Below are 25,514 nucleotides of genomic sequence, written 5' to 3'. Positions count from 1 at the left end.
ATAGTTTTAGTCCTCCTCAGTCTCCAGTAGACACCAGTTCATCCTCAGCTGCAGAAGACGTCAGGTAACGATAACATGCTCATCATCTAGCCTCTTACCTATAAGCTGCACTAATATCACTAACAGTATACTAATATTAACAAACTGCTAAATTTTAGGTTCCTATTCTACTTAACTTCATTTTATTCTACCATTGGCTCTTCTATTCTGTACTGAACTGTTCAATATCTGAAGGATAAATTAGGACGTGTATTTTGTTGTAAAGAATGAGATATATGATCGATCATTGTCATTCTGCACTAATCCTGTGTAAATATTAATTTGTGAAGATTGTGAAAACACAAAAGGATTCTTTTCTGTTTTTCATAAAACAATTAACATTTTCTGTGACACTATTTATTAGTCTAAGCTATTTATTTGTCTAAGGCTTAGACTAAGCCATCCTCCTCTCCCTCGTCACCTCTTCCCTCCTGAGAGAAAACTTTTCTTTCTTTTCTAGTCCAAGTATAATTGACGAAATCCATTGTGTTATTTTATACCCATCAGCCCCTCAGTGAGAATGGACATCCTCCTCTTCCTCGCTCTCCTCTTCCTCTGCCCCTTGCCAAACCTTGTGAGCGCAGAACCGCAGTGCCACAGTGACAAGGACGAGAACGACCGGGCGCGCGTGACATGCGGGGCCATGGGCCTGTCCTCCGTTCCCGCCGACATAGACCCGGCCTCCCTGAACCTGAACCTGACCCACAACCTCTTCACCTCGCTGGACTGGGGAGCCTACACAGGCTTCCCTGGCCTGCACACGCTAGACCTGAGGCACAACCGCGTCGAAAAGCTGGAAGGCTCAGGTTTGTTCTGCTTTGAATGGACTCTAATGCTCTTTTTTATTGTGTAATGTATGTAGAGTATTTTTAAGTTTTGAATGGATTTGTATGAACGTTTTTAGGTTCAAGTGTATTTCCAAACTTTTATTGACTTATATGGTTATTTTGTTCTATAGAGTATGATGAATGGACATATATGCGCTTTTTGTTATTATGTGTATCTTAATGCGCTTTTTATTGACTTGTATTCACTTCCATATGCGTTAACCCTATTCAGACTGGGCTTTTTTGGCATTCCTGGGCCTGGGGGGGGGGGGCTCTTTTGACCCCCCCCCCCTCATAACTCATGAACGGAATACAGTATGACTACGAAACTTGGGGGAGATGATCTACATATGGACATCTATGAATGCCATAATTTTTGTGTAATTATCTGGTATTATGACGTCATTATGACATCATTATCTTATTATGCCCAAAATCTCGCCATAATGGATTTTCCAACAAATTTAGGTAATGCACTTAAATTTTTATGATTTTATGCTTCAAACCACTTAAATTCTCACAAAGTTGTCTGATGCTAATGGAAATAACAAAAAAATATGAAAATATATGGCGTCATAGATATGGTAAAGTGATTTTTGGTCAGACATACCTGTCAGAAAACCGTTGCCATGGCAACGGCAAAAATGATAAACCTTATCTTTCGGTACCTAACTGTAGCCAACTAAATGTTAGGAAAAGTCACAAAGTTTCGTAGTCATAGCTTAAGTCGTTAAGGAATTATACGACATCAAAGTTGGTGCGGGCACTTTTAGCCCCCCCCCCAGTCTGGATAGGGTTAAGATGGAGATTTATGGAAACACAATTGCTTTGCAAAACCTGAGGGCTCAGGTTTTTATGGATTTTGAATGGACTATTGTGCTCTTCTGTTGTGTATCGTGTGCATTGTGATTATGCTTATCATGAACTGTGTTGGATCCTTTCACCATCCTCCCTTCTCTCTCTCTCTCTCTCTCTCTCTCTCTCTCGCTCTCGCTCTTTCAGGCACGTTGGCTGAGCTCTCCAAGCTTCACCTCTCCAACAACCAGCTTGTGGACTTGCCAGCGAGGGCATTCATAAACGCCCCCAAGCTGATGGAGGTCTTCCTTCGCTCCAACCACCTGCGCTCCGTCCACAATGAATCCTTCAGGTGGGGAAGACTTGGTTTGGCTTAACCATATTCTTCACATCTGCCAACCCTCTGTTTTTCGTAGCCTCTTTGAGCAGATTGGCCGTTCAGTCTTTGCTGAAAAGGCTCAGCTGCCGTACATGATAACAACATTGCTGAAACAGATTAAGACTTGGTCTGTACAATTTTGGTGACATTACAACTAATGCTTTGCACAAATAGTTTAAAGGACATTTAGCTGCATTATGTTATGAATTGTGCTAGGCTATATAAATAAAGTTATTATTAGCCTAGTATTACTATTATTATAGGCCTGCTGTTATTATTATTATGATCATGGCTCTAAATAAGGGGTGGGGAACCTTTTTCATTTGAAAGGACACTTCAAATTCATCCAAGGCCCATACAAGTCCTCTGAGGGCCGTTCTATGAACACAAACCATGATTTCCCTCTTCACTTTAGGCCTATATTGAAGGCAGCCACATTTTAAACAAACACCACCTTCGCTAGGTTCCCAGAATATAACTTAATTGTATTGCAAATGCCTTTTCTAAGACTCCTTTGCAAAATATGTCATATTTCATGTGAAGCTGAATAATATAAAATGATAATATAATAAAATAAAATATAATAATAAAATATAAATATATAATATAAAAATAATAAAATATAATAAAATAATATATAATATAAATATGTAATATAAAAATAACAAAATATTTGTATTATTATATAATTATATTATTATTATATTATATTATATTATTATATATAATATAATAAAATAATATAAAATAAAATGATATCCTGGGCCGGATAAAACGCCCTCAAGGGCTGCAAAAGGCCATCGAGACATAGGTTGCCTAGCCCTGCTTAAATGAACACCAGCCAACCAGCCAAATGTTGATGAACAATCAGTTTGGCTAGTAGAAAATAAAAACTTGCTAGCCACTTTTACTGGTAGTGAGTTTATGTGTGGCTCACATAAACTCACTATGTGTGGCTCACATAAACTCACTATAAACATAGCCAAATTGGCAAGTGATGAAAAAAGTTAATTTAGCCCTGATTATAATTATTGTAATCATTACAGTTATGATAATAATCATGATTATTATTATTCGCCTGCCTGTGCTTCCTCTGTCCACCCTTGTTTTTTTGTTTCAAATGTATTCTACTTTTTTCGTATTTTAATTAAATTTTATTTTTATTTCTATTTTATTTTGCATTTTAGTTATCCTCCTATTGCTAATTCATTGAAGCTTTGTTATACTTTCTCTACTGTTATCTATCTGTTTTGATTGTTAAGTGTCCTTGGGTATCTTGAAAGGTGCTCTGAATAAAATGTATTATTATTATTATTATTATTATTATTATTATTATTATTATTATCATCAGCGGCCTGCCCATCCTGGAGATAGTGGACCTATCCCGGAACAGGCTGACCACTCTGCCCCCTGACTTCCTGGCCCAGATCTCCTCCACCACCCTCAAGACCCTGGACTTGGAGGAGAACCAGGTGGTAAACTTTTTGCCTAACGCCCGTTTCATATCAGCTGGCTCTCTTGCCCCGATGAACGTGGCTCCGACTTGTTCCATGAACATTCATCCTGTGAATTTATGTGTGTGTTATAATTTGTGAAACACTCCAAACATATCCGTCTCAAACATACGGTATGAATGAGCCTTTACTGCAGGTGACGTAGAAAAAAAAACACACTCTTCAGCTAACTTTTATAAGGTTCAATGCAAACCTATTTGCCTAGAGTTGAACCCGCCTGGTTGCAGAAAACATTTTTGGCTGGTGAGTTGGTCTAGTTGGAGAAAGGAAGCAAAACCAGTCCTTCAACCAACCACAACACTCTCATTTTTATGTTTGAATCTGAGTAGGGAGGGCTTAGCATGGTGACTGCACTGGTCATTACTAACAGTCTCAACAGTTAAACATGATTATTGTTGTTATTGCTATTATTATTTATTCAGATCCGGGACATGCCCCACAACTGGTTCGTGTCCAAGCCGGATTTACCCTACGTCTTCCTCTCCAAGAACCCCTGGAAATGCTACTGTGAGGTGGGCACTGGTGGACAGTAACTTACTCAAGTATTCTTTTAAAGTACAATTTTCAAGTATCTATTGGCCTAGTATCCAAGGCACTCTTCCCAAAAAAGTTAAAATAGCTTTATTAAATGGCTAAATCATTGTAGAAAAGTGAAAAACGCGTTTTTAACTTTTCTACAATGATTTAGCCATTTAATAAAGCTATTTTAACTTTTTTGGGAAGAGTGCCTTGGATACTTCGTTTCTTTTGCATCCTATTTTTTGACCAAAGAGCACCTTCGGATTACCAACCAAAAACGTTGTAGCCCTCCAAACTTTTCCTATTGTATCTATTGGCCTACTTTATTTTACATTTTGACAACTGGCAGGGCTCCACAGTGCGACCAATTTGGTCGCATATGCGCCCATTTTTTTCAATGGTGCGCCCAGGGCTCTAAATTAACACACGCCAACACGCCAAATGCGGGTGAAAATCCATTTTGGCTAGTAGAAAAAATCATCCACTAGCCAAATTGGCCGGTAGACTCTAGACCACGCCCAAACGTCAAACAGCTGCCACTGCCAGCACAGATCTGTGGCTGACTGCCGTCTGATGAACGTAAAACGGCGCCTACATTACCCATGAACATTAGGCCTACCGTCATGATGTAGCCCACACCCATTGGCTGGCCGTTAATCACAATAACGCAGCTTCACATTCATTGGCTGCGTGTTAGATGCCCGCGCTGGAACTACTGTTGATCAAATATTTTCAATGAGCGGACTAGCGCGGATTACTTCGGTTTTGTAGGTTTTGGACGGGTGAAAAAGAATGTGGCAGTGGTTAGAGCAAGGTTATGTGTCGGTGAATGCAACTTGCAACTGTAGTGACGCTGGAATGGAGTGGTGGTGGTGGAGCGAAAACGGCATGAGTGGAGGAGCATGACAGCTGTCTGTCAAAACCGTGTAGCCCTGCTGTCAGAAGTCGTCTGATATTTGCGAGGTCCTCGCAACTACCTACGATGGAGTTGTCGTTTCCTAATAATGCCCACGCCATCGGAAAGACCATGCACGAGTTTGACATGGATGAACGAGTAAGTGAAAAAAAAAACGGTAACAAAAAACTAGCGACGCTATGAAAGTAGCAAAGTAGGCTAAGCTGGTGGTCTCCGTGATGTTATGGATGTTTACTGCGTAGCCTAATTATTGTCATTCCAAGCGCATGATATTAGAGTGAAGCAAGTATTAATCCTGCAGGAACCTAAAGGTGTGAAGCAGCAGCAGCAGCATAAAGAAACACACAGTGCAGACATCATACACATCGCACTGAGTTGGCTGTGTGTGTGTGTGTGTGTGTGTGTGTGTGTGTGTGTGTCTGTGTGTGTGTGTGTGTGTGTGTGTGTGTGTGTCCTCCTCTTCTCCTCCCCACCCCTCTCTTCTGTGCATTGTCCATGGCATTTGGCCTACTGTGTGTGAAGTTTAAGTGATACTGTGTGGGGGATATGAGGTTTTGTAGTGTTTGGTTGTGTGTGTTTGGCTAGTACATGTTGAAAGTCTGGTATGTGTGCAACATGTGTGTTGAAGGCATGCTGTTTTTGTGTGAGGTGTAGGCCTATATACTGCATGTGAGGTTTGGGTGATGGTGTAATAGGCTAGTGTTTGGCTGTCTGTACAGTATATGGTCCAGCGTAGGTCTGGTATGTGAGAGGCATGTGTGATGCAATTCACTGTTTTCAGAGGAAATTGAATAAAAAATAATGAAAATGCAGGTAATAAAAATAATTACTATATAATTATAGAATAAACTGAACAGTGAAATATGTTGAGTATAATGTTTATATTGTTTATCTGTGTTGAGGATATAGTTTAATGGAATAATTAAAAGCAACATAATTAACGCATGGTTTATTTTGGTGAGATAAAAAAAAAATGGCTAGTTGACCTTCCATTTGGCTAGTAAGAAAAAATGTCTACTAGCCAAATTGGCTGGTGGTGGAAAAAGTTAATTTAGAGCCCTGTGTGCGCCTAAAAAATATTTTTAGGCGCACCGGTGCGACCAGCCATCAGTAGAACAAAATCAATTACCAAACAACCGTTTTAATGGACATCAAATTAATAGTCATTCTACTGTAGTGGCCCATCATCACACAATAAAACGTGTCGATGCGGTCATTCCTTCAACACCGCTGAACTACCGGTAGCTTTCTCCCCCTTCCTCGTTCACAGGCAGCCCGACGTTTCAGAATAGAATGTTCGACTTCGCTCAACTATCCGAGTTCACATGTGCCAGCGAGTTTTGTGTTCTTAACCAGGCGAGTTTTGCAACGGACGAGAGAGTTACAATCACGGTAAAAACAGCAAAATGACTTGAGGATATTTTTAACCCGAGAGACTGACAATCACGGTGAAAAACTAAATGGCTTGAGCGGATATTAAACATGGCCACACAAAAACGCAGACGGGTGCGGATAATAACCCGTTTCAGCTGCGTGCAGAGCTGGCCAAACAACAGGTGACGCGCTAGTCTGTCGGGACTTCTGTGAGTTTTTTTGATAGCGTCTAGGGCAGGCTACATACTGCCTCTATCAGTCGGCAAGGCATCGTTCATGCACCTCGAGGGAGAGAGGGAGAGGGAGAGGGAGAGAGAGAGAGAGAGAGAGAGAGAGAGAGAGAGAGAGAGAGAGAGAGAGAGAGAGAGAGAGAGAGAGAGAGAGAGAGAGAGAGAGAGCTAATGCTGTCGTGTCTGTTCGTAGCGCTTGCTAAGATACCACAATCATTATGCAGAGGGAGAGCGCTCAAAAACGGGGAAATAGACAAAACCCAATTCACCTCCGATTCCACTGTAAACATAGGCTAGGCTATTTGTGTCTAATGATTTTCAAAATCATGACATTTTTAGCAGGGTTTGTTGAAAAAAAAAATATCCATCCATCCATCCATCCATCCATCCATCCATCCATCTATCTATCTTAATATTGTAACTGTGCTCGTGCCGTGTGCGTAGCCTTATTGCAGAAAAGGCTGGTATGTTGATCTTACTAGTCAAACACATACTGACTAAAAGGCTACTAATTTGGTCTTTTCTACCAGCCAAACTGCTTGTAGCCAAGATGTGTTAGTTAGGTAGCCTACTGTCATGTCTTTTATAAGGAGCACATTTGGAAGACTAGCCTATAGCACATGAAAGGCTCCAGGTCTTTTAAAATATAGCAACAATAATAATAATAATAATAATAATAATAATAATAATACTTATTATTATTATTATTATTATTGCTATTGTTATCGTTATTATATTTAATTATTATTTTTTTAAAGAGGTGCGTGTGTGTATGGGGTGGTGAAAACATTTGGGTGCACCTACATTTTGTGCTGGTGCACCTAAAACATTTTTTTAGGCGCACCAGTGCAACCAGTGCAAAAAGTTAGTCTGGAGCCCTGCTGGTCAATTTTACTTAACTTCACTTTCAAAAGAAATATTGATGACTATGAAGTATGTAAAGTACATATACATATTACATTGATGACAAGTGGATGCACTAAAGAGGTATCCGTGTTGAAGTTTAGCAGGATAAACGTCTAAGGGTTTCAGGTTTTAATACAGAGAAGTGTTGTTGTGTGAAAGGTCGTGTGAGAAGGGCCCGTTGTGTACAACCTGGCAACCTGGCGATGGGCAACCTGGAGTCATTATTTACAATACATAGCCTCATATTCCAAATGTTTTACCCGTCTAATTCAGCTAGATCAGGGACGCCAAACTCAAGCCCGGGCCAAATTTGGCCCGCAGAGTCATTTTATTTGGCCCACGAGTTTTCAAAATGTATATCACACTTGGCCCACATACACCATCAATACAAAAGAGCCCAGAACCCAGTAACATCTCACATTCATATTACAGTATATACAACATAATATGTACAGGGTAGGCACATTTGGTCTCCCACAATGGGAATCAGTGTTTCATTTGAGTATTGCCTGTGTGCACACACAATTTCAGCCCATTTAAAAAATATACTGTATATAAACTGCATACAATGGAGCTCAACCCGCGACTTAGTCCCAGATTTTGATTTTGTCCCACAATGAATTTGAGTTTGACCCCCTTCAGCTAGATCAGGGGTGGGGAACCTTTTTCATTCGACGGGCCACTTCAAATTCGTTCAAGGTCCATACAAGTCTTCTGAGGGCCGTACTATGAACATAAACCAGGATTTCCCCAAGCACTTAAGGTCTATATTGAAGGCAGCAACCTATAAAACAGACCCCACCTTCTCTAATTCTGAATATGACTAAATTGTATTGACAATGTAATTTCTAAGATTCCTTTACAAAATATGTCATTTTTCATGTGAAGCTGTATAACATTAAAATTATATCGGGGGCCGGATAAAAAAGCCTCAAGGGCCGCAAACGGCCCTCAAAACATAGGTTCCCCACCCCTGAGCTAGATGATTCGCTTGTTGAATGTTCACCTGGCTGAATTGGGTAGGTAAAGCCAAATAATTTGGAATATGTGGCACTGGGGTGAGTTTCTCAAAAGAGAAGTTGTTAGCCTGTTAGCAACTTCGGTAGTTGCCAATGGGAAAATGCATTGAAAACAACAAAGTAGCTAATGTAGTAAGCAACTTTGGTTTTGAGAAATTCACCCCAGGGGATTGTAACTAATGAGTCCAGGCTGCCCATCCCTGTGTACTACACCGTCCACCCAGAGAAAGTAGAGAGAGAGAGGTTCCATTGGCCCATTGTTTCCGGGTTCTATTATTGGGGGGGAAATCCCCCTTTAGGCAGACCTTGGCAGACCTGAGGACTGTTCTATTCAATGCTAGGAGCATTATGACACGCCCCTTTAGGCAGACCGGAACCTGGTTATGTTAGGTGCCCATAGAAACCTATTATGTTGGCATATCTCTATACTTAAAGAATCTCTGGTCCACCTCTCTCTCTCTCTGCCTACAGGTTGGCTACCTGCAGGTGTACCTGGAGGATCAGGAGTTCAACGTCTACGTACACACCAACCCAGACAGTCCCAACCCCTTACTATCCATCGAGAATGACCCTGAGAGCGTCGTGTGTGCCCACCCACCCTCGATGCTGGATCGACCAATCATGAACCTGAAGGAAGAGGACTACTGTGACAAAGCTCTGCTCTCTGAGGCAACGCCGCCGCCACTAGCACCAGCAGCACCAGCACAGCCTTTTGGAGACATCGATGGAGATGACGTGGTACCGACCACGTTCGCGCCAACGACAAAAGTACCAACTACGACTGCTCCAACGACAAAAGTACCAACTACGACTGCTCCAACGACAAAAGTACCATCCGTTGTTGTTCCGACGACAAAAGTACCAACCACAGTTGCTCCAACAACAAAGATACCAACCGTGGTTGCTCTAACAACCACAGCTGCAACCACCACGACTGCTCCAACAACCACTGCCGAAAAAACAACTACTGCTGCTGAAATGTCCACAGTCGCAGTTGTAGACACCACCACAGCATCTTCCACAACTACAGTCCCGGTCACAACAGCCCAGAATGTTATCACGACACCTTTCGCTCTCGTGGCTTCGACTCTACCCAAGAGAGTCATGACGTGGACGAGGAGGTGGCTGGAGAGCTGGACTGTGCGGCACGTGTGGACTGAGTCCTGGACGTCACGCCACGAAGAATCTTTCAACTGGTCGTCCGATTGGTCCAGTTTCTGGGTGACGACCTCAAACTGGCGTTCAGAGCATACTCCGGATCCAACCACCACACCTTGGACCACTACCACTACCACAGCTTCTGACTCCCCACCCCCCTCAACTCCTGCCCCACCTACTCCCTCCAGCACCCTCAGCCATCCTAACGCTCTCCCCCCAGGTGACAGCACCTTTGGCGGGTCTCGCGGAGAGCGTGCCGGCGCCCGAGCCTGGTGCACCTGGCTGTTTGCGGCCCTGCTCCTGCTGTGCCTTCTCTCCGCCCTGGGCAGCTGCTTGCTCATCCTGGGCCTGGCACGGGCCTACCTCACCCTCTACCGCCCGCTGGCTAGGAAGGTGGCCAAATCAAAGGGCGCGGGCGATGCCAGTGTCCGCCTCCTGGATTACCAGGCGAAGGCGTGTGCCGATGTGGATGATAATGGGTTAGGCGGGTACGGCGGGATGGCGCTGCCTGCGTTCTTGCCCATCGACGCGTCAGGTGGGGTGCAGGCATCGTTCCGCTCGGTTCTTTTCATCGACAAGAAGGGCGAAGGAGAGGAGGAGGAGAAGGAAGACGGGAAGGAGGAAAAGAAGAGAGATGAAAAGGAGGAGGAGAAAGAGAAGAAAGTGGGTGATGGAAAGGAGGAAGAAGGGAAAGAAGCTGAAGCGGCGGCGACCGGCAAGACAGGACTGCAGATCTCATCCGTGGGAGCAGGGCTCGCTGTCGTGAAGAGACGGAACCCGGAACGCACGGAAGGTTCCGGAAGAGAGAACAACCAGGTGTTCCGAAAGACCCTGTACCGAGTGTTCAGCCACGAGGAGGAGGTCGAGGGATGGAAGCATGTGGAGGAGCACTGGGAGGAGAAGCGAGGGATGACCGAAGCTGGAGAGCGTAAAGAAGACAGGAGGAAGAGAGTGAGCGTGATCGGAGGAGGTGCGGGTGCGGACAGGAAGACGCGGTACAGCCTCATCTTGAGGGAGGAGAAAGTAGAGAGCGACAGAAGCAGAGAACAGGAAGGAGGGATGGAATGGCTGGTGGGGGAGTGGGAGATGGGGGGATTAGGAGGAAGGATGAACGAAGGAGACTGGGCGTCCCTTTTTAGTGGGATAGGGGAAGACGGACCTACTTCATCTGTTTAATTCCCTCTGAACTATCAGTTTCTAATACGATAGCTCTGATAATGACTCATCTATTCAGCTTGGGATTCTCAACTTATGATCATTAATTTGGGACATCCCTTTGTACATAAAGACGAGCCAGCTTCAGAAGTGTAATTAATAATCACCTATGATTAATTCCCCACATTGAATGCATTGGCACTCAGAAAACACTTGTTGTAAACACTGAAACACTAGTCAGGTGTTCACTGTTCTCACCTAATAGATGGTTAAACCTTTAAGCTGCAATGTGATCCAGCTTCTGTTTTCAATTGATGTTTGTCTCATGGTGGTCTAATTGGCAAACTGAGAGATGAGTCCCAATTGAACACCTATTTAGGCTACTCATCTTTTCTGATGATCATTGGCCATGCTTTCATCAAATGAATTATGGACCTGCAGCATGTTCTGTTTAATTCTTGGTAATAATCTCTGATTTGTTCTGTATTATGTACAACAACGGTGGCCAATTATTTCAGCCCAAGGAGCACATTGGGATTAGAATGTTGACCGGAGGGCCAGGTGTCTCAGGCAACTTGTTAATTCCTGTACGTTGTAATGAATTTCATGAAGATGAATACAGTAGCCTCCGTGCTTAGTTAATCTCAAACTTGCAAGACCCTGGAAGCATCACTTTGTTTTTTGAAATTAGTTTTTCTTGTAAAGGCTCTGCGGGCCGCATGTGGCCCCCAGGCCTGAGTTTTCCCACTTCTGAAGTGCAATGACGCTGAGAAAAAGGATGTTGATTGCTCCTTTGTATATAATCAATAGATGGACCTCCTTCAGTGGAACCGTCACCTGTGCAGCACACTTAAACACCTGATACTTTGTTTAATCTGTTTCGAATTGTGATGTACTATTTAACTTGGATGATGATAGTTAGTCAGTGTGCTATGATCACTTGTCATCCCTTTTTAGTGTTATACAGGGGAGATGAGCCTGCTTCAGAATAACAGTCATCCATTTAATCATCATGTATTATAGCACTGAGAAAACACTGGTGTTTATTATTAATATTTTCTATGATTTTTTGGTGATCTAGTAAAGTTATGTAACGGTGGCACCAGCAATATATACTGTATATTTTTTTATTCCACTCTTCAGTTTCTAGAATTGGACAGCAAAATGTAGATTTCACTGGCTTTGAAAAATGAATACAGACTATAGAGGGGGCTCCATTCTCTTCACTCCTCCACACTCTGTATGACTACAGGCTTACTATATAGTGTAAAACAAACCACTATAGCCTACCATTACCTAACTGTATCATCTCCCTTCAAATAAAGTTTTTTTTGTAACCACATTGCTCAAATGTGCTGAAATTTAGCCTATGCTACGAACCTACTGTGAGATAATGGTAATGGTGATAATATAATGGCTTTTAATGTGAAACACTGAGGCACTGTGACAGCATAGCATACAGGGTACTGTAGTAGTTAGATATTAGCCAATAAGTAGCCGTTCAAGTGATCCCCGTCATAACCCTGACAAGACCACAAAGTCACACATGAAGATTTCCTTTACTTTGAGAAGACAACTTTCTTTTTTAATGCTGTACATGCAAGTGTGTATGCGTTACTATAAGTACATGTCAACAGAAGCTAGAGAACTTGGGCAACTAGTTGTTTCCCTCCCAACCCTGACAAAGACCACACAATCACACCACTGATATGGGAAGGTTTTCTTGTCTCTCATGTTTATTGAAAGCACTTTTCTCTCAATTTGATTTTTATTATTAAACAAACCAGGCAACAATGTAAGAAATGTAACTAAACATGTAGGTAATGTAATGTAGTGTACACAACACATTTTCCGATGTCAATTCCAACACTTAAGACAAGATCAACACTAAAAAGTGTTAAATTCCACTCTTCAAGTGTTGAATTAACATTACAAAATGGACTCGTGTCTGTATGTGCACACGTGTGTATGCGTAATGGTAATGTACTGTGGTCATCAGACGGTGGAGAACTTGGGCAGCTGGTTGCCCAGGATGCACTGCCTTTCCACGCCCTCCTCGTTGATGACAGCCAATCGCACCACACCTCCACTGGAGCCGTCCCTCTCCATGGCCAATGACAGGGCTGGAAAATAATAATGAATGTTTTTTTAAAAAATTATGATTTAAAAATCATTTCATTACTTCATTCATTTTAAAAAGTAAAAAAAAATACATTAATGCATTTACTTTCAACTCAGAAATGTATTCATACTTTTTAAAAATACAAAAATTCTATACATTTTAAAATGAAACAGTGAATTATTTATTATTTTAAAATTTAATTTAACATATTTGTTAATTTTAGTTACATTTAATTTTAAAAGGGGCTTGTAATGTAATGACAGGCCACAACACAACTTTACCTGAGTGCACCTGATGACACATGGAACACTTTGATCGCTCATTAGAAAAATAAAGTCTGTAAAGTCAAGCAGTGTGCAATGGCTCATCTTTTAAAAATATTAACTATTCCTGCAATCACTGTAGCGTCTGCCCTGAGCTGTGCTCGGGAGTTTGAACTTTTTGCTAATGTAATGTTGGACTTAGTCTGGTCCTGACCATGGCTCGCGAAGCTATGTTGAACTTGGCCCCCCTTGAAAATTAGATGGGCCATCAAGAGGCTGTCTTCCATAAAATTGAAAGTGAATTGAAGTGATGTGCAAAGTGGAAAGCACTAAGGTTGCAGCAGGCAAGGTGGCAATGAGATAAACTACGAAATGAATACAAATAATATGAATGAATGCAATCGAAACACCAGGTATCTCTTGCACATGTAATGACAACAGCACCACCTGGTGGTACAGAAAATCATTGCATGGAGTGTGTACTGCCATGATATTGGGGACAATTTCTTACGGCAGCATGGTGAGCATAAAGCCAGATAGGAGATGCACATGTGTACGTTTCCTCAGCTTGATTAAAATGAATGCTAATCTGAAGAAATCTAATCAGAAGAAGACATTTGAATGTCTAACTGCATGCGAGGAGTGAAAGCAGCCAAGTTGCAGAGGTTGCTGAAAAAATGTGCATGAATGTGATGGGAAGTCGGACACTTTGCTCATCACAGAACGGTACCGGCTTGTCAACCTGGCACATTTCAACTGGTTTTCCTTGTACCTCTGTCACTCCTGCCCTCCCCATAGCCCTCAGCTTCACCTCTGGCAGTGATCTTCAGGCTCATTGCTACCGAACACCCCCATCCCTCTTCCCTGCACCCCTTCACTCCCTGTAAGTCAGGGATGGCAAACTCAGGCCCACAAGATCATTTAAGATGTCCATTATGGTTGGCCCATATACGCCATTAATAGGCCTTTGTGTATGTAGTAACATAACTTAAGCCCTCGGCACGCTTGCTGCGAGCCGCAAATTACGCGAGTCAGCGCGAGCAACCAACTGTACATGCTTGCTTTCAAAGCAGTAGACCAACACGCAAAATCCTGGCGGTGTCATCCAGGGGGAAGAGAGCACAGCATTGCGATAAGGAAATTGGGAACACAGACTGTAAACAAAACAAAATAAGGACTCCCCGGGCAAGCAGACGATACTGCTACTTCTGTATTTGCATGCTCCTTTGTCAAAGTGCAACGGGGAAGTATGATCGCAAATTGAATGTTTGTAATTTCGGACGGTCTTGAAAAGTTGCCACCATCGTCGTTTTCCCCAGAAGCGTTCGTATGGAACTGTGCAGTCTTTCTTGCGATCGCCCCCAGCGAGTTTGAAGATATTGCACCTAACGCACTTGTTTGGTTGCAGTATCTAACGCGTGTAAAATTGACATGAATTGCGCTAGTTAACGCGTTCATGAACGAATCGTGCATGCGGATCCTACAGCAAGCATACCCCCAGCCTTACACACAATATTGGGTGTGCCACATGCATATGAGTGAGCCCAGGACAGTGCAATATCTCTCATACAACAGAATATGTGCAGGAACATTTCAAAATAGTGCTTGTGAAATTTGCCTCCATTGAGTGGGCGCTTCCACAATTTTAGCCCATTTTTTATTTAGTAAATATTAAGTTTGGCCTGCAACTTCGTCTCAGATTTAGATTTTGGACCACTGGGACTTTGAGTTTGACGCCCCTGCAGTAAGTGCTCCTCCTCCTCCTCCTCGCTCCCTAGACACAAGCCTCCTTGCCTCTTCCCTGAACCCCTTCCCTTCCTCAACATGACAAGGTCCCTCCCCATGAATTCAAGCCTTATCTGCGGCAGTGAACCTCAGAAAATCCTCCTTGCTTTGCTACCCAACCCCAAAACCCGCACTCCCCCAACACCACCTTGCTACCCTCTCCCATGACTCGGTCCCTGGTGCTCACCTCCGGCGGCGAACCTCAGGCACTCCTCCTTGCTCATGCCAGTCCTGTAGTTGGAGTCCACGTAGCCGTAGATGTAGGTGCTGCCAGAGCCGCCCACAGACACGGGCTGCCTGCTCAGCATGCCGCCCACGGGCACCGTGTACACCTGACCACACACACACACACACACACACACACACACACACACCATTTGAATTCTTGCACACCTCCTTTAGCAAAGTATGTAGGAGTGGAACCCCTGGGTCACCAACATGGAGACAAGACAGCAATTGCTTGAAGGTCAATAGACCGAAATGTGGCAAGTAAAAGGCTGCAAATGTGACCAGTGTGCGGGAGCTTTCTTGTATCTACGCTGGTGACCACTTTCTTGCCTCTATTTCTATTATTACAGAGACATTGATAACAGCAGCAACAAAACGATAATTAAAATACCCAATGCTGCAACAAGAAATGCCAGAAAACTATAATACGGTTTGTGCTTAAATGTTATCTTAATCTTAAAAGTATTTTCCCCAGGTGCACAAGTCTCTTGTGTTTTCAAAACCTGTTGCTCCGTTAGAGAGTATGTATGTCCATCAGACATTTGGTGTTTTTCTTTTGTCGGACATAAGTCGGTGAATGTTAAGCATAGATCTTCCATGGGCATCTGAACATCAATCATCTATAACAACATAAGCACCTGTGATGGGGGGGAAAACTCACCTGTCCGCCTCTCCTCTTGTCCCAGCCAGCCACGATGATGCCAGCCATCAACTCCTCCCTGTACCTATAGCACATGTCCTTGAAGAGATTGGCAGCCGTCTGGACCAATGGGGGCTCATCCAGTTCAATGCTATATATGACAGAGAGAGAGAGAGAGAGAGAGAGAGAGAGAGAGAGAGAGAGAGAGAGAGAGCGAGAGAGAGAGAGCGAGAGAAAGAGAGTGCGAGACAGCGAGACAGAGAGAGAGAGAGAGAGAGAGAGAGAGAGAGAGAGACAATTACTCACTAAATTGGATGCAATCTAGCAGTACAGGTCTTGGATTAGTAGGTAAGCAGCTGGACTTGCAACTTCCAAGGTTGTTGTGGGATTAATTCCTGACAGCGACGGGTGGATGGAGTGGAGAAAGCAGCTGAGTGATCAGTGCATCCTCATGGCTTGCTCTCTACGCATAGCAGTGTCATACATGCACTGCTCCACAGTCACCATGACTGCCTCTATTACCTGCTCATACAGGGGAAGGATGCAATGCACAGGTTTGGAATTTTGTTGCCATCCTCCCAGTCATCACAACTATTCACATCACTAATTTGTGCAATGCTGCTGGACAGGCACACTAATTGTCATCGGTATCAGCAATGAATCGGTCATTGTAAAATATCCCAGACATGGGCTCTTACCGACAGGTAAGATGTTACCATGTAATGTGACATGTCACTTGAAATGAGCCCTGCATTGCAAGTGTTGGTTCAAGTGGACAGAAATCTATTGCAGATTCAAGTTCTCTGTCCACCCATGTCTTCTGGTTAGGACACTCCTTGTATTCATGCATTAAGGCTGGTAGGCATCGACAAAGGCACTTCAGCCATGGATGAGCAGTCAAGCCCATTACCATTTACAAGTGTAGTACGGTTAGGCCACAGCTCAGGAGTGCACCTCAAAACAGACACAAAAAAGGCCATTCCAAAACCTAATCTCCAAACGGCTAGCTGGTTGAAGCTACAAGTCTGAGTGTTTGGGAAGTGGAAAGTTGGTTCACAATGAAAAAAACACACACAAAAAAACCCGACAACAATGTGGACATCAGCAGGCTCATCCAGGAAACGCATGGTCATGTACGGAAAAATTCTGAGCCTGGTATGAACATGGATGGTTCACAGGAAAGCACTTTACATAACTGGTGTGGGAACAGGCACCAGCATCATTCTGGTCAGCCTGAAAACAGCAAGAGACAAATATTCAGTGTCAAACCAGAACTCTTACCTGTGGAAACCAAGCTGGTAGGTGACAGCATCGGCAATGGCCTGTGTGTCGGCGGCAGAGCCCGATCGGCAGCAGAAGATGCGGTCGTGGATAGGAGTGAGCTTATCCGTTACCCTGTTCGCAATGTATGCCCTGTAGGGGTGTGCAAAAAACAAAAACAAAACGTGACAATATATCACAATACTCCTTTTCACAATGTAATACATCAATTCATGACCCCAAAAATCGACTCAAGAAAATACAAATCTGAGATCCAAGACTAGGTTGTACACACAATAACTGGTAATTAAGCGCCATTTTTGCTTTGCACTTTTTGTAGCCCACAGAATTATGCGAAATGTACCGCAATAATACATGATGTATCCCAATACATGGTGACAGTATCGTATCGTGGCATGTGTATCGTGAATGCCTTGCCAATTCCCACCCCTAATGACAAGAAGAGAGGAGTGTCATGATTGGTATGTCTGCTTAAGGTTTCAAAGGCTTTCCTTCCCCAGGTCTTGGTGGTTTAGCATCACATAACAAGCAACAATATGTAGAAGTTTAGAACAATGCATGTCCCTGATCAGGAAAAGGTGTTGAAGATACCACAGACGTTGTATTAGTCTACCATTCAGGTAAGGTTACATACAGATCTAAAATGGCAAGCTTAAACTTATTGGGAAATGGGAACACTTCATTGGTGGTGGTTGGAAAATAAAAGTGGACAAATCATACAAATCTTCATAAACAACTACAGCTTGCACACATTGTACGTTTAAATCAATGGTCAGACATTCGGTAGGCTAGGTACGGTCAGAATCATAACTTCTCAAATGCCTTACCCGGTTGTGGTCCTGGAGTCAGCCCCGATAACAACCCCGCCGTCATATTCAACTGCCATAATGGTGGTCTGGAGGAGGTAAAGCGCACACAGAACATTGCTGTTTAATTTTTTTCATAAGACTGGATGCATCCGATTAACCTGGACAGGATAGGACACTGGCTACAAACAAAAGTAATGTTAGAAGATGACATGCTTGTTTTTCAGTGCTCTGCAGTCATCAACAAAAGTGGGACTCCGACTCAACATATTTCCTCTCATTAATAATGTACACGTTTTCCCACATTTTCCGGTGAACCTATACATATATATTATATGTTATTTACTCAACGACTTGTGAAGCTGATCATTACTCCAACTCGGATTTAACATCGCTTTCCACCGGTAAAGGCTAGCTGGAGTTAGCAGCTAGTCCACTTTTGCTGTCTCATTCATCATGGGCTTGACACAGGATTTTTTTTTACTTTCTCTTCGATGTTCCACTTTCAAACAGATATCTATGTCAATTGTATGTAGATTTTCTTACCCCAGTGCTGACTTCCTGAGAAGTCCATTCTGGAACCAAATTATTACAAGAAGAAAGATGCTGAGAAACCCCCATAGCTGATACCGCCGCCATGATGCCTTGCAAACTGTTTACGCTACGTGTGCTGCGTAGAAAACGTCATTCTGCACGGCAAAAAAACGTCAAAGTGTACGCAAATCTCGTAAACATTGAGGTGCCTTCTATAATGCCTAATTAAAATGCGATTTTCTTATTCCTCTCCTACCTTCTCAGTCATTTCTTCTGAACCCATCGTCAACCTTAACTCTAAACATTCAAAATAACTAGCAAACACACTCCTAATTTGTTTTTTTCCCACCCGGTGCTTTGACCAGGCATTTACGTTGGGATCCATTAGAGGTCCTTCGGAAACCCCCAGGAAGAACAAGGTAAACACACTTATTTGGCTGTTATTCTGCATAAATATGTCACTTTATGTCCATTTCAGTGCTCAAAATACAGGTATCCAGTGAAAATATACAATGGTAACTTTCTGTTTGAGGCTTTTAATGGTGTTAACCTGGAATAAGTATTCGCTTATAAGCTTTGGTCAGCTGATCATTTATTTTCCACGACAGGCCATTCTAAATGTACGGTGAAACATTTTGTGCTTCATGCAGAACAAATTCACAGTACCACCTTAGTATATAATTGTATGCTCGTAATCCATTTCAAGACAAGTTCTTAACAGAGCATTCCCGTTGTTTCTCGTGGGTTAAATAGTTCTCACAAGTAGACAATCAATCTTTATCTACGAGTCAATATCTGACAGCATTTGTCATGTCTTTTCAGATGACCGTTCACAACTTGTACATTTTCGATCGGAATGGCACATGCCTTCACTATAGTGAATGGAACAGGAAAAAGCAGGCGGGTATCTCAAAAGAGGAGGTGAGTTTACTTTTTTCATAATCTCCATGCCATGATTTACTGAATGCTTTTGTAGTATTTTGGAATATCCTCTCTGTAGATAATTTAGAATATGTCACCCAAGTTGTGTTGTGTAATTCATAACATGCAAGGGGAGACCTTGCCTGGTTAACACCAGACCTGATCACAAGTGAGATTGTCTTTCAGATCCAAACGATTGTGTAGAACTAAAGGCAGTATGGGAGTTCCCAGGCTAGGCTACGTGAACATAATGGTTTAATGTAATGAAAATTGTATGACCAAATTGCTGTAGAAGTAGAGAAATTGTTCTTGTGTGTGCATCAATGTTCTCGTTTAGGATCCCCTATGTACTCTCTCTCTCTCTCTCTCTCTCTCTCTCTCTCTCTCTCTCTCTCTCTCTCTCTCTCTCTCTCTCTCTCTCATATTTTTTTTCAGGAGTTTAAACTGATGTATGGGATGACGTTCTCCATCCGGTCTTTTGTCAGCAAAATGTCTCCACTGGATATGTATCCTATGAGAGAGAGCGAGAGCGCAAGAGAGATAGTGTGTATGTATGCCTGTCTCTCTGTGTAAGAACGAGTGTGCAATAGAACTAGCATATGACGGTATAGTGTCTGTGGCCTTGATTTCGTCCTACTTATTACTAGGCAATGTATGCAAATGGGTATTGTTATGGCTGTCAGGTCCTTGACCGGCTAGTTGTTTGTGGTCATAATGTGAACAGTCCTTGTTCAGGGTTTATGGTACGCTTGGGAATGATCATGGGTGCCTCCCCCCTCCCCTCTGTGTGTGTGTTATTTTGTGTGTGTGTGTGTGTGTGTGTGTGTGTGTGTGTGTGTGTGTGTTTTGGTGGGTGAGTGCATGTGTGTGATTGATTGGTAACACACTCAGTGTAGACTTGGTACCCTCGCTACAACCTGACCTGTGTGTGTGTTTTGTACCGTACTGTGTCTGGTTGTGTTCCTGCGTGTATCCTTTTTGTACTTCACTGCCACTGGTTGTGTTCCTGCGTGTATCCTTTGTGTACGTCACTACACTGGTTGTGTTTCGGCGTGTATCCTTTGTGTACGTCACTACACTGGTTGTGTTTCGGCGTGTATCCTTTGTGTACTTCAGTGCCACTGGTTGTGTTCCTGCGTGTATCCTTTGTGTACGTCACTACACTGCTTGTGTTTCTGCGTGTATCCTTTGTGTCCTTGACTGTGGGGCTGTTCAGGAAAGACGGCTTCATCTCCTTCCAGACGAGCCGCTATAAGCTGCACTACTACGAGACGCCCACCGGCATCAAGATCATCATGAACACAGACCTGGGGGTGCCCAACTGCAGAGACATCCTGCACCAGATCTACAGCACGGTACGTGTGTGTGTGTGCAGGGCCGCTGACAGCTTTTGCTGAACCCAGGACAAAGTCTGAAAGGGCCCACTTCTACCCAATGCATACAATGTAATGGGGACCCAATTCTGGGCAATCTCCCTGGGCCCACGGCCACGGTGTGTGTGTGTGTGTGTGTGTGTGTGTGTGTGTGTGTGTGTGTGTGTGTGTGTGTGTGTGTGTGTGTGTGTGTGTGTGTGTGTGTGTGTGTGTGTGTGTGTGTGTAAATGTTGACCTGAGAGTGCCCAACTGCAGACATACTGGATCAAATCTAACTGCAATTTTTATGTATTTAATACAAATACACTTATTTATTTATTTATTAACATATGGGGAATGCCTCTTCAGATAAGACATCTCATTTTCAATAGGGACAATACAAAAGAATACAGAACACACATTCACACACTCATTCAGTCCACAGCCTCTTCATCCCCCCCACCTATACAACCCCCATAGCAATGTGTTTTGGTGTTACTTTTTGTGCTAATGGGACAGGCGTACAATCAGAAGAATGCGCGTGTGTATTAAATTGTGAATTTGATCTTTTTTAATACTGACCGCTCTTGTATGTGTGTGTGTTTGTGTGTGGTTGTGTGCATCTGTGCGTGCGGGCACATGTGTGTTTCTTTGTGTGTGTGTGTGTGTGTGTGTGTGTGTGTGTGTGTGTGTGTGTGTGTGTGTGTGTGTGTGTGTGTGTGTGTGTGTGTGTGTGTGTGCGTGTGTCCGTCTCTCCGTGAGCAGCTGTATGTGGAGTACATTGTGAAGAACCCGCTGTGTGTGCTGGGGGACACCCTTCAGAGTGAGCTCTTCAACTCGCGCCTCGACTCATTCATACGAGCACTGCCCTTCTTCAGCGCCCGTGCCGCTTAAAACAAGTGTGAGTGAGTGAGTGAGAGAGAGAGAGAGAGAGAATGAATTAGTATACACTGTGTGTGTGTGTGTGTGTGTGTGTGTGTGTGTGTGTGTGTGTGTGTGTGTGTGTGTGTGTGTGTGTGTGTGTGTGTGTGTGTGTGTGTGTGTGTGTGTGACTAATTATACCCATGTGAACGTGTGGATATTTTTCTGTTGTTTGTGTTTTGAACGCTGTCTTGACAACCATTCTGTTGGACATGTACAAGATGAGCTGGCTGTGTCTGACTATGACTCATGACTGATCCCAGGTCAGCTGCAAAACAGTACGTGACCAGACAGACAGCAACACACTGCAGCAGTCATCTAAAGTAAAGTTAACATGAAGCGATAGTGTAAAAATACACACATGGTGTCCACACAGGCCACAGCACAGCAACCATCTGCTGGACGCCTCTTCCAACATTTGTCAATGTACTGTATACATTCCTCATCACTTTTATCAGTGGCATACTTCTACTATGGCTAATGTAGTATAACATTACTGTGATAGTTTTGTTCTTCATAATGCACAGAGATACTGCACAGAGAAACCCGCTCTTGTCAATGGTTAAGTCCTGTTTGTCGTCTTTGTGAATGGACAGGATTGTCAACTGGTGTAGGACTTGTAATTTACATTTAATTAAATCTGGCAAATACTTTGTACATCGTTCATAACACAATACATTGGTAGATGTTGGTCCATGGTTTACAAAAAGTGGGAGATGGGGACACGTGGCAAAACAATGCATGTTTGCTTTTGTTTGTTTGTTTTTTTTCATTGTGGTGTCTTTTTATTTAAGCTTTTGTTTTGAGAAGCAGAAGAACAGCAGATTCACTGAACATGAACTGAGCTTGACATTAAAGGTTATAGATATCGAAGACGAAACTGTGTGTTTGTGATTCCTGCATGAAGACACCAGAGGTCTCAAAAGTAAGGTAACACGTCAGAATAACGGTCCTTAAAAAGAGTTATAAACACTTTGTAAATAGTTAACAAATCATCACTGAAATATTTACACATTTTTGTAACTGAGAAAGAAATATTATATTAACACCACAGACAAAGTTAAGCCGCAACAGTCTTGTCATCCAAAGACCAAATGCATGCAAGAACATATCGAACTCATCCTGGATGAGCCGATTCCCTGTCCGCTGTGCATTCATAGATTGGTTGTTGTTACTCAACAAACATTTGTAAATGCTTTGTTTATATTTATTCTAAAGTATTACCAAAAGTAAATCTAGAAGTGAAGAGCTCTTTTCCAAAATGAAATATATCCATTTTATAGAATGTTGGGAAATTGACATTTTTGTATTGGGCATTCCATTGAAATGCATTGCAAAATGCATGTTTATAGAGGTTCTCAAAATATTTGAATGGCAAGAATTCACACATAGATGATAGGACATCTTAACTGTCAATTCCAATATTAAAATGCAAAAAGCCAAAAATGGAAAATAGCGTTTTGGAAAAGAGCTCTTCAAGTGAAAAATGTGCTTGTTTCCTTCCAACACAGGTGACTTTGTCTGTCTACACAAAAAAATGATCTTCTCAAAGCTTGTGTGTGTGAAAGAAATGAGATTTATACTGCAATTAATAATTAAATACAATTATACAACCTCACCCCTTATGCTTTCCGTTCAAAACAAAATTAAGCTTCATCTTCATGCAGTCCACGCTTCAAGAAATCTTTTGTCAATCTGGTAACACTTTATAGGGGCACATGAAAAGCATTATAAAGACTTGGTAAATAATTAACGAATGATGAACATTTTTTATTATTAACTAAGTTTCATGAATGCTTTGTAAAATAGACAAATATTATGCTCAAGATTTTACAAACCTTTTAACAGTATTTTTTATTAATTTACAAACAATTTGTAAATGTTTGATAAACACAAATTATTGAGGGAGGAAACCAACACACACCAGAGGTTTCGAGGTGCAGGTAGCGGATGCAAGATCAATTTTGTAGAAGAAGGTACCGCACACTCTTGTCCATTGTGCTGCAATTTATTGACAAACAACGTTTCGGCCCGTGTGGCCTTTCTCAAGTTTTTACAAAAGCAAAGTGAAGACACCCCTTATAAATTGTCCTCTGGTTTGTGATTGGCTGACAGCAGCCGGTTAATCAGTTCAGTGACACCTGCCAGACAAGGTGGAATCTCATCTTGATTACATTATGTTTTCATTACAAATTGGCAGTAATGTCAAAAAGACAGGTAATAGATAAGACAATTTATAAAAAATTAAAAGAAAAACAAAAACACATAGTGATACATCAGCCCCTGTGAGTGCAAGAGATCCAAATCCCAAGTAAACTATATACATAATTACGTGATGGGAAGGCAAAGTGAGAGCAACACTTGCAATTTTAAGATCAGGCCACTAGAGGCCGTCATGAAAAGTATTGTCTCATCTTGACACCCATCACCAAAGGCCAGATGATCTGCACAATAAAACACAAATTATTAACATAACATTTACCACTCATTTACAAATAAATGTTAATGTTTTGTTCATCATTAGTCATTTACAATCTTGGTAATGCTTTTTATGCATCCCTTATTATGAAGTGTGGTAACACTTTCTATGAAAACCATATCTAAGTTATAGCGCATTATGAGCGCATTCATAACAAATTGTAATGCACATTATAATTACTTACAATGTATTATGACTACACTCATAATGCTTCATGATGTTGTATATTAACAATTATGAAGAACCATGCATGTATCTTCTGATGCTTTAAATCCAAGGGTGTTATTAGTGCTCCTGACCAGTTATTAACTACAGGCTGCCTGATGGGGCTTACAGTACATTATGAGTACTTATACCCCTCTATGCACAGACCTGGATGATGATGTGTCATAAGGACTCATAAGATGCTATAATGTTCCATGTGAGATCATAAGTGGTCAATGTGTGCTCTAGGACCTAGAGTCTAGGTAAAGTGAAGTTCATATGGATACATCTATAATGCAGCACATCTCATCATGTTTTCATCATGTTATAAGAGCATAATATACTGTAAGCCCCATCAGGCAGCCTGCCGTTTATATCCAGTCACGAGCACTCAGAACACCCTTGGATTTGTAAAGCATCATAAGCTAGATCCGTGGTTATTCATAACTGTTAACATAAAGCATCATGAAACATCATGGGTGTAGTGTAATGCGTTGTAAGTGATTATAATGCGCATTACAATACAATATACAATACAATATCTTTTATTTGTCATTGTGACAAGCACAACGAAATTGTGCATTCCTTGTTGAAGCAAAAATAAATAAAAAATAAGAATAAAAATAAAATTAAAAAATGGAATAAAAAGAATGGTATGTATATAAAAACTATGCTTTTGATGCAAAATTCAGTTCTGTGATGGCCGCTGCATAGAAACTGTTTTTCAGTCTTATAATGTGTTATAAATACGCACATAATGTGCTATAGATATGGTCTTCATAGAAAGTGTTACCGTCAATCTTAATGTGATACTATGACCAATTGCAAAGAGCCTGCGAGTAAGTGTTGACACAAGTGTGATACACTTGCAAAAATGGCCTAAGCTTACACCTGCTGTGATATTTAAGCAATAGGCTTACTCAAGAAGCAATGGGTTTACAGTAGTATGAAGAACATTGAGGGGGTGCAGAAAGCAAAATAGTAGTAGTAGTAGTGGTGGGGGTAGTGGTGGTAGTAACAATACATTTGAATCATGTAATATGATATGAATTATATGATATTGCTTTGATTTGATATGAATAATTTTACAATGGCTTTCAACCAATCGTGCAAAGTACATTACTGAATAAGTTTGAGAAAGTGATGG

The 25,514-nt window shown here is 42.1% G+C and overlaps 3 protein-coding genes across 5 annotated transcripts; 2 read left to right on the top strand and 1 right to left on the bottom strand.

Moving 5' to 3' along the window:
* Positions 1-37: 37 nt before the first annotated feature.
* LOC134437108 (platelet glycoprotein Ib alpha chain) lies at positions 38-12,264 on the top strand. The gene is made up of 6 exons (XM_063186558.1): positions 38-64; positions 547-845; positions 1,869-2,013; positions 3,392-3,512; positions 3,977-4,066; positions 8,990-12,264. The coding sequence occupies exons 2-6, from the start codon at positions 560-562 to the stop codon at positions 10,850-10,852; spliced, it is 2,505 nt and encodes an 834-aa protein (XP_063042628.1). The 5' UTR covers positions 38-64; positions 547-559; the 3' UTR covers positions 10,853-12,264.
* A 275-nt stretch (positions 12,265-12,539) lies between these two features.
* psmb6 (proteasome 20S subunit beta 6) lies at positions 12,540-18,624 on the bottom strand. Its single transcript, XM_063186559.1, has 6 exons — positions 18,503-18,624; positions 17,978-18,045; positions 17,151-17,282; positions 15,891-16,020; positions 15,189-15,333; positions 12,540-12,954 (listed from the first exon to the last, which is right to left on the bottom strand). The coding sequence occupies exons 1-6, from the start codon at positions 18,593-18,595 to the stop codon at positions 12,827-12,829; spliced, it is 696 nt and encodes a 231-aa protein (XP_063042629.1). The 5' UTR covers positions 18,596-18,624; the 3' UTR covers positions 12,540-12,826.
* Positions 18,625-18,803: 179 nt separating this feature from the next.
* Positions 18,804-22,564, top strand: trappc1 (trafficking protein particle complex subunit 1). 3 transcript variants are annotated; one of them, XM_063186562.1, is made up of 5 exons: positions 18,804-18,909; positions 19,313-19,411; positions 19,847-19,917; positions 20,628-20,766; positions 21,529-22,564. In XM_063186562.1, exons 2-5 carry the CDS (start codon positions 19,313-19,315, stop codon positions 21,655-21,657), a joined length of 438 nt encoding a protein of 145 aa, XP_063042632.1. In that variant the 5' UTR covers positions 18,804-18,909; the 3' UTR covers positions 21,658-22,564. The 3 variants fall into 3 exon arrangements, with proteins under 3 accessions (XP_063042632.1, XP_063042631.1, XP_063042630.1); XM_063186561.1 differs by lacking the exon at positions 18,804-18,909 and adding an exon at positions 18,923-19,005; XM_063186560.1 differs by lacking the exon at positions 18,804-18,909 and adding an exon at positions 18,924-18,982.
* The last annotated feature ends 2,950 nt before the right edge of the window (positions 22,565-25,514 follow it).

Source organism: Engraulis encrasicolus, chromosome 21 (assembly GCF_034702125.1).
Source record: "Engraulis encrasicolus isolate BLACKSEA-1 chromosome 21, IST_EnEncr_1.0, whole genome shotgun sequence".
Taxonomy (NCBI): Eukaryota; Metazoa; Chordata; class Actinopteri; order Clupeiformes; family Engraulidae; genus Engraulis; species Engraulis encrasicolus.
This window is presented reverse-complemented; position numbering and strand designations above follow the sequence as displayed.

What these genes read in the sequence shown, in the direction of transcription:
- psmb6 (XM_063186559.1), bottom strand. Translation starts at nt 18,595, where the DNA reads ATGGCGGCGGTATCAGCTATGGGGGTTTCTCAGCATCTTTCTTCTTGT. An exon ending in CTCAGGAAGTCAGCACTGGG is followed by an intron (nt 18,046 to 18,502) that starts GTAAGAAAATCT and finishes TACCTCCTCCAG; the next exon opens with ACCACCATTATGGCAGTTGA. An exon ending in CCTGAGGTTCGCCGCCGGAG is followed by an intron (nt 12,955 to 15,188) that starts GTGAGCACCAGG and finishes ATTATTTTCCAG; the next exon opens with CCCTGTCATTGGCCATGGAG.
- trappc1 (XM_063186560.1), top strand. Translation starts at nt 18,956, where the DNA reads ATGTCCATTTCAGTGCTCAAAATACAG. An exon ending in TTTCAGTGCTCAAAATACAG is followed by an intron (nt 18,983 to 19,312) that starts GTATCCAGTGAA and finishes ATGTCTTTTCAG; the next exon opens with ATGACCGTTCACAACTTGTA. An exon ending in CGGGTATCTCAAAAGAGGAG is followed by an intron (nt 19,412 to 19,846) that starts GTGAGTTTACTT and finishes ATTTTTTTTCAG; the next exon opens with GAGTTTAAACTGATGTATGG.
- LOC134437108 (XM_063186558.1), top strand. Translation starts at nt 560, where the DNA reads ATGGACATCCTCCTCTTCCTCGCTCTCCTCTTCCTCTGCCCCTTGCCA. An exon ending in CGAAAAGCTGGAAGGCTCAG is followed by an intron (nt 846 to 1,868) that starts GTTTGTTCTGCT and finishes TCGCTCTTTCAG; the next exon opens with GCACGTTGGCTGAGCTCTCC. An exon ending in TGGACTTGGAGGAGAACCAG is followed by an intron (nt 3,513 to 3,976) that starts GTGGTAAACTTT and finishes TTATTTATTCAG; the next exon opens with ATCCGGGACATGCCCCACAA.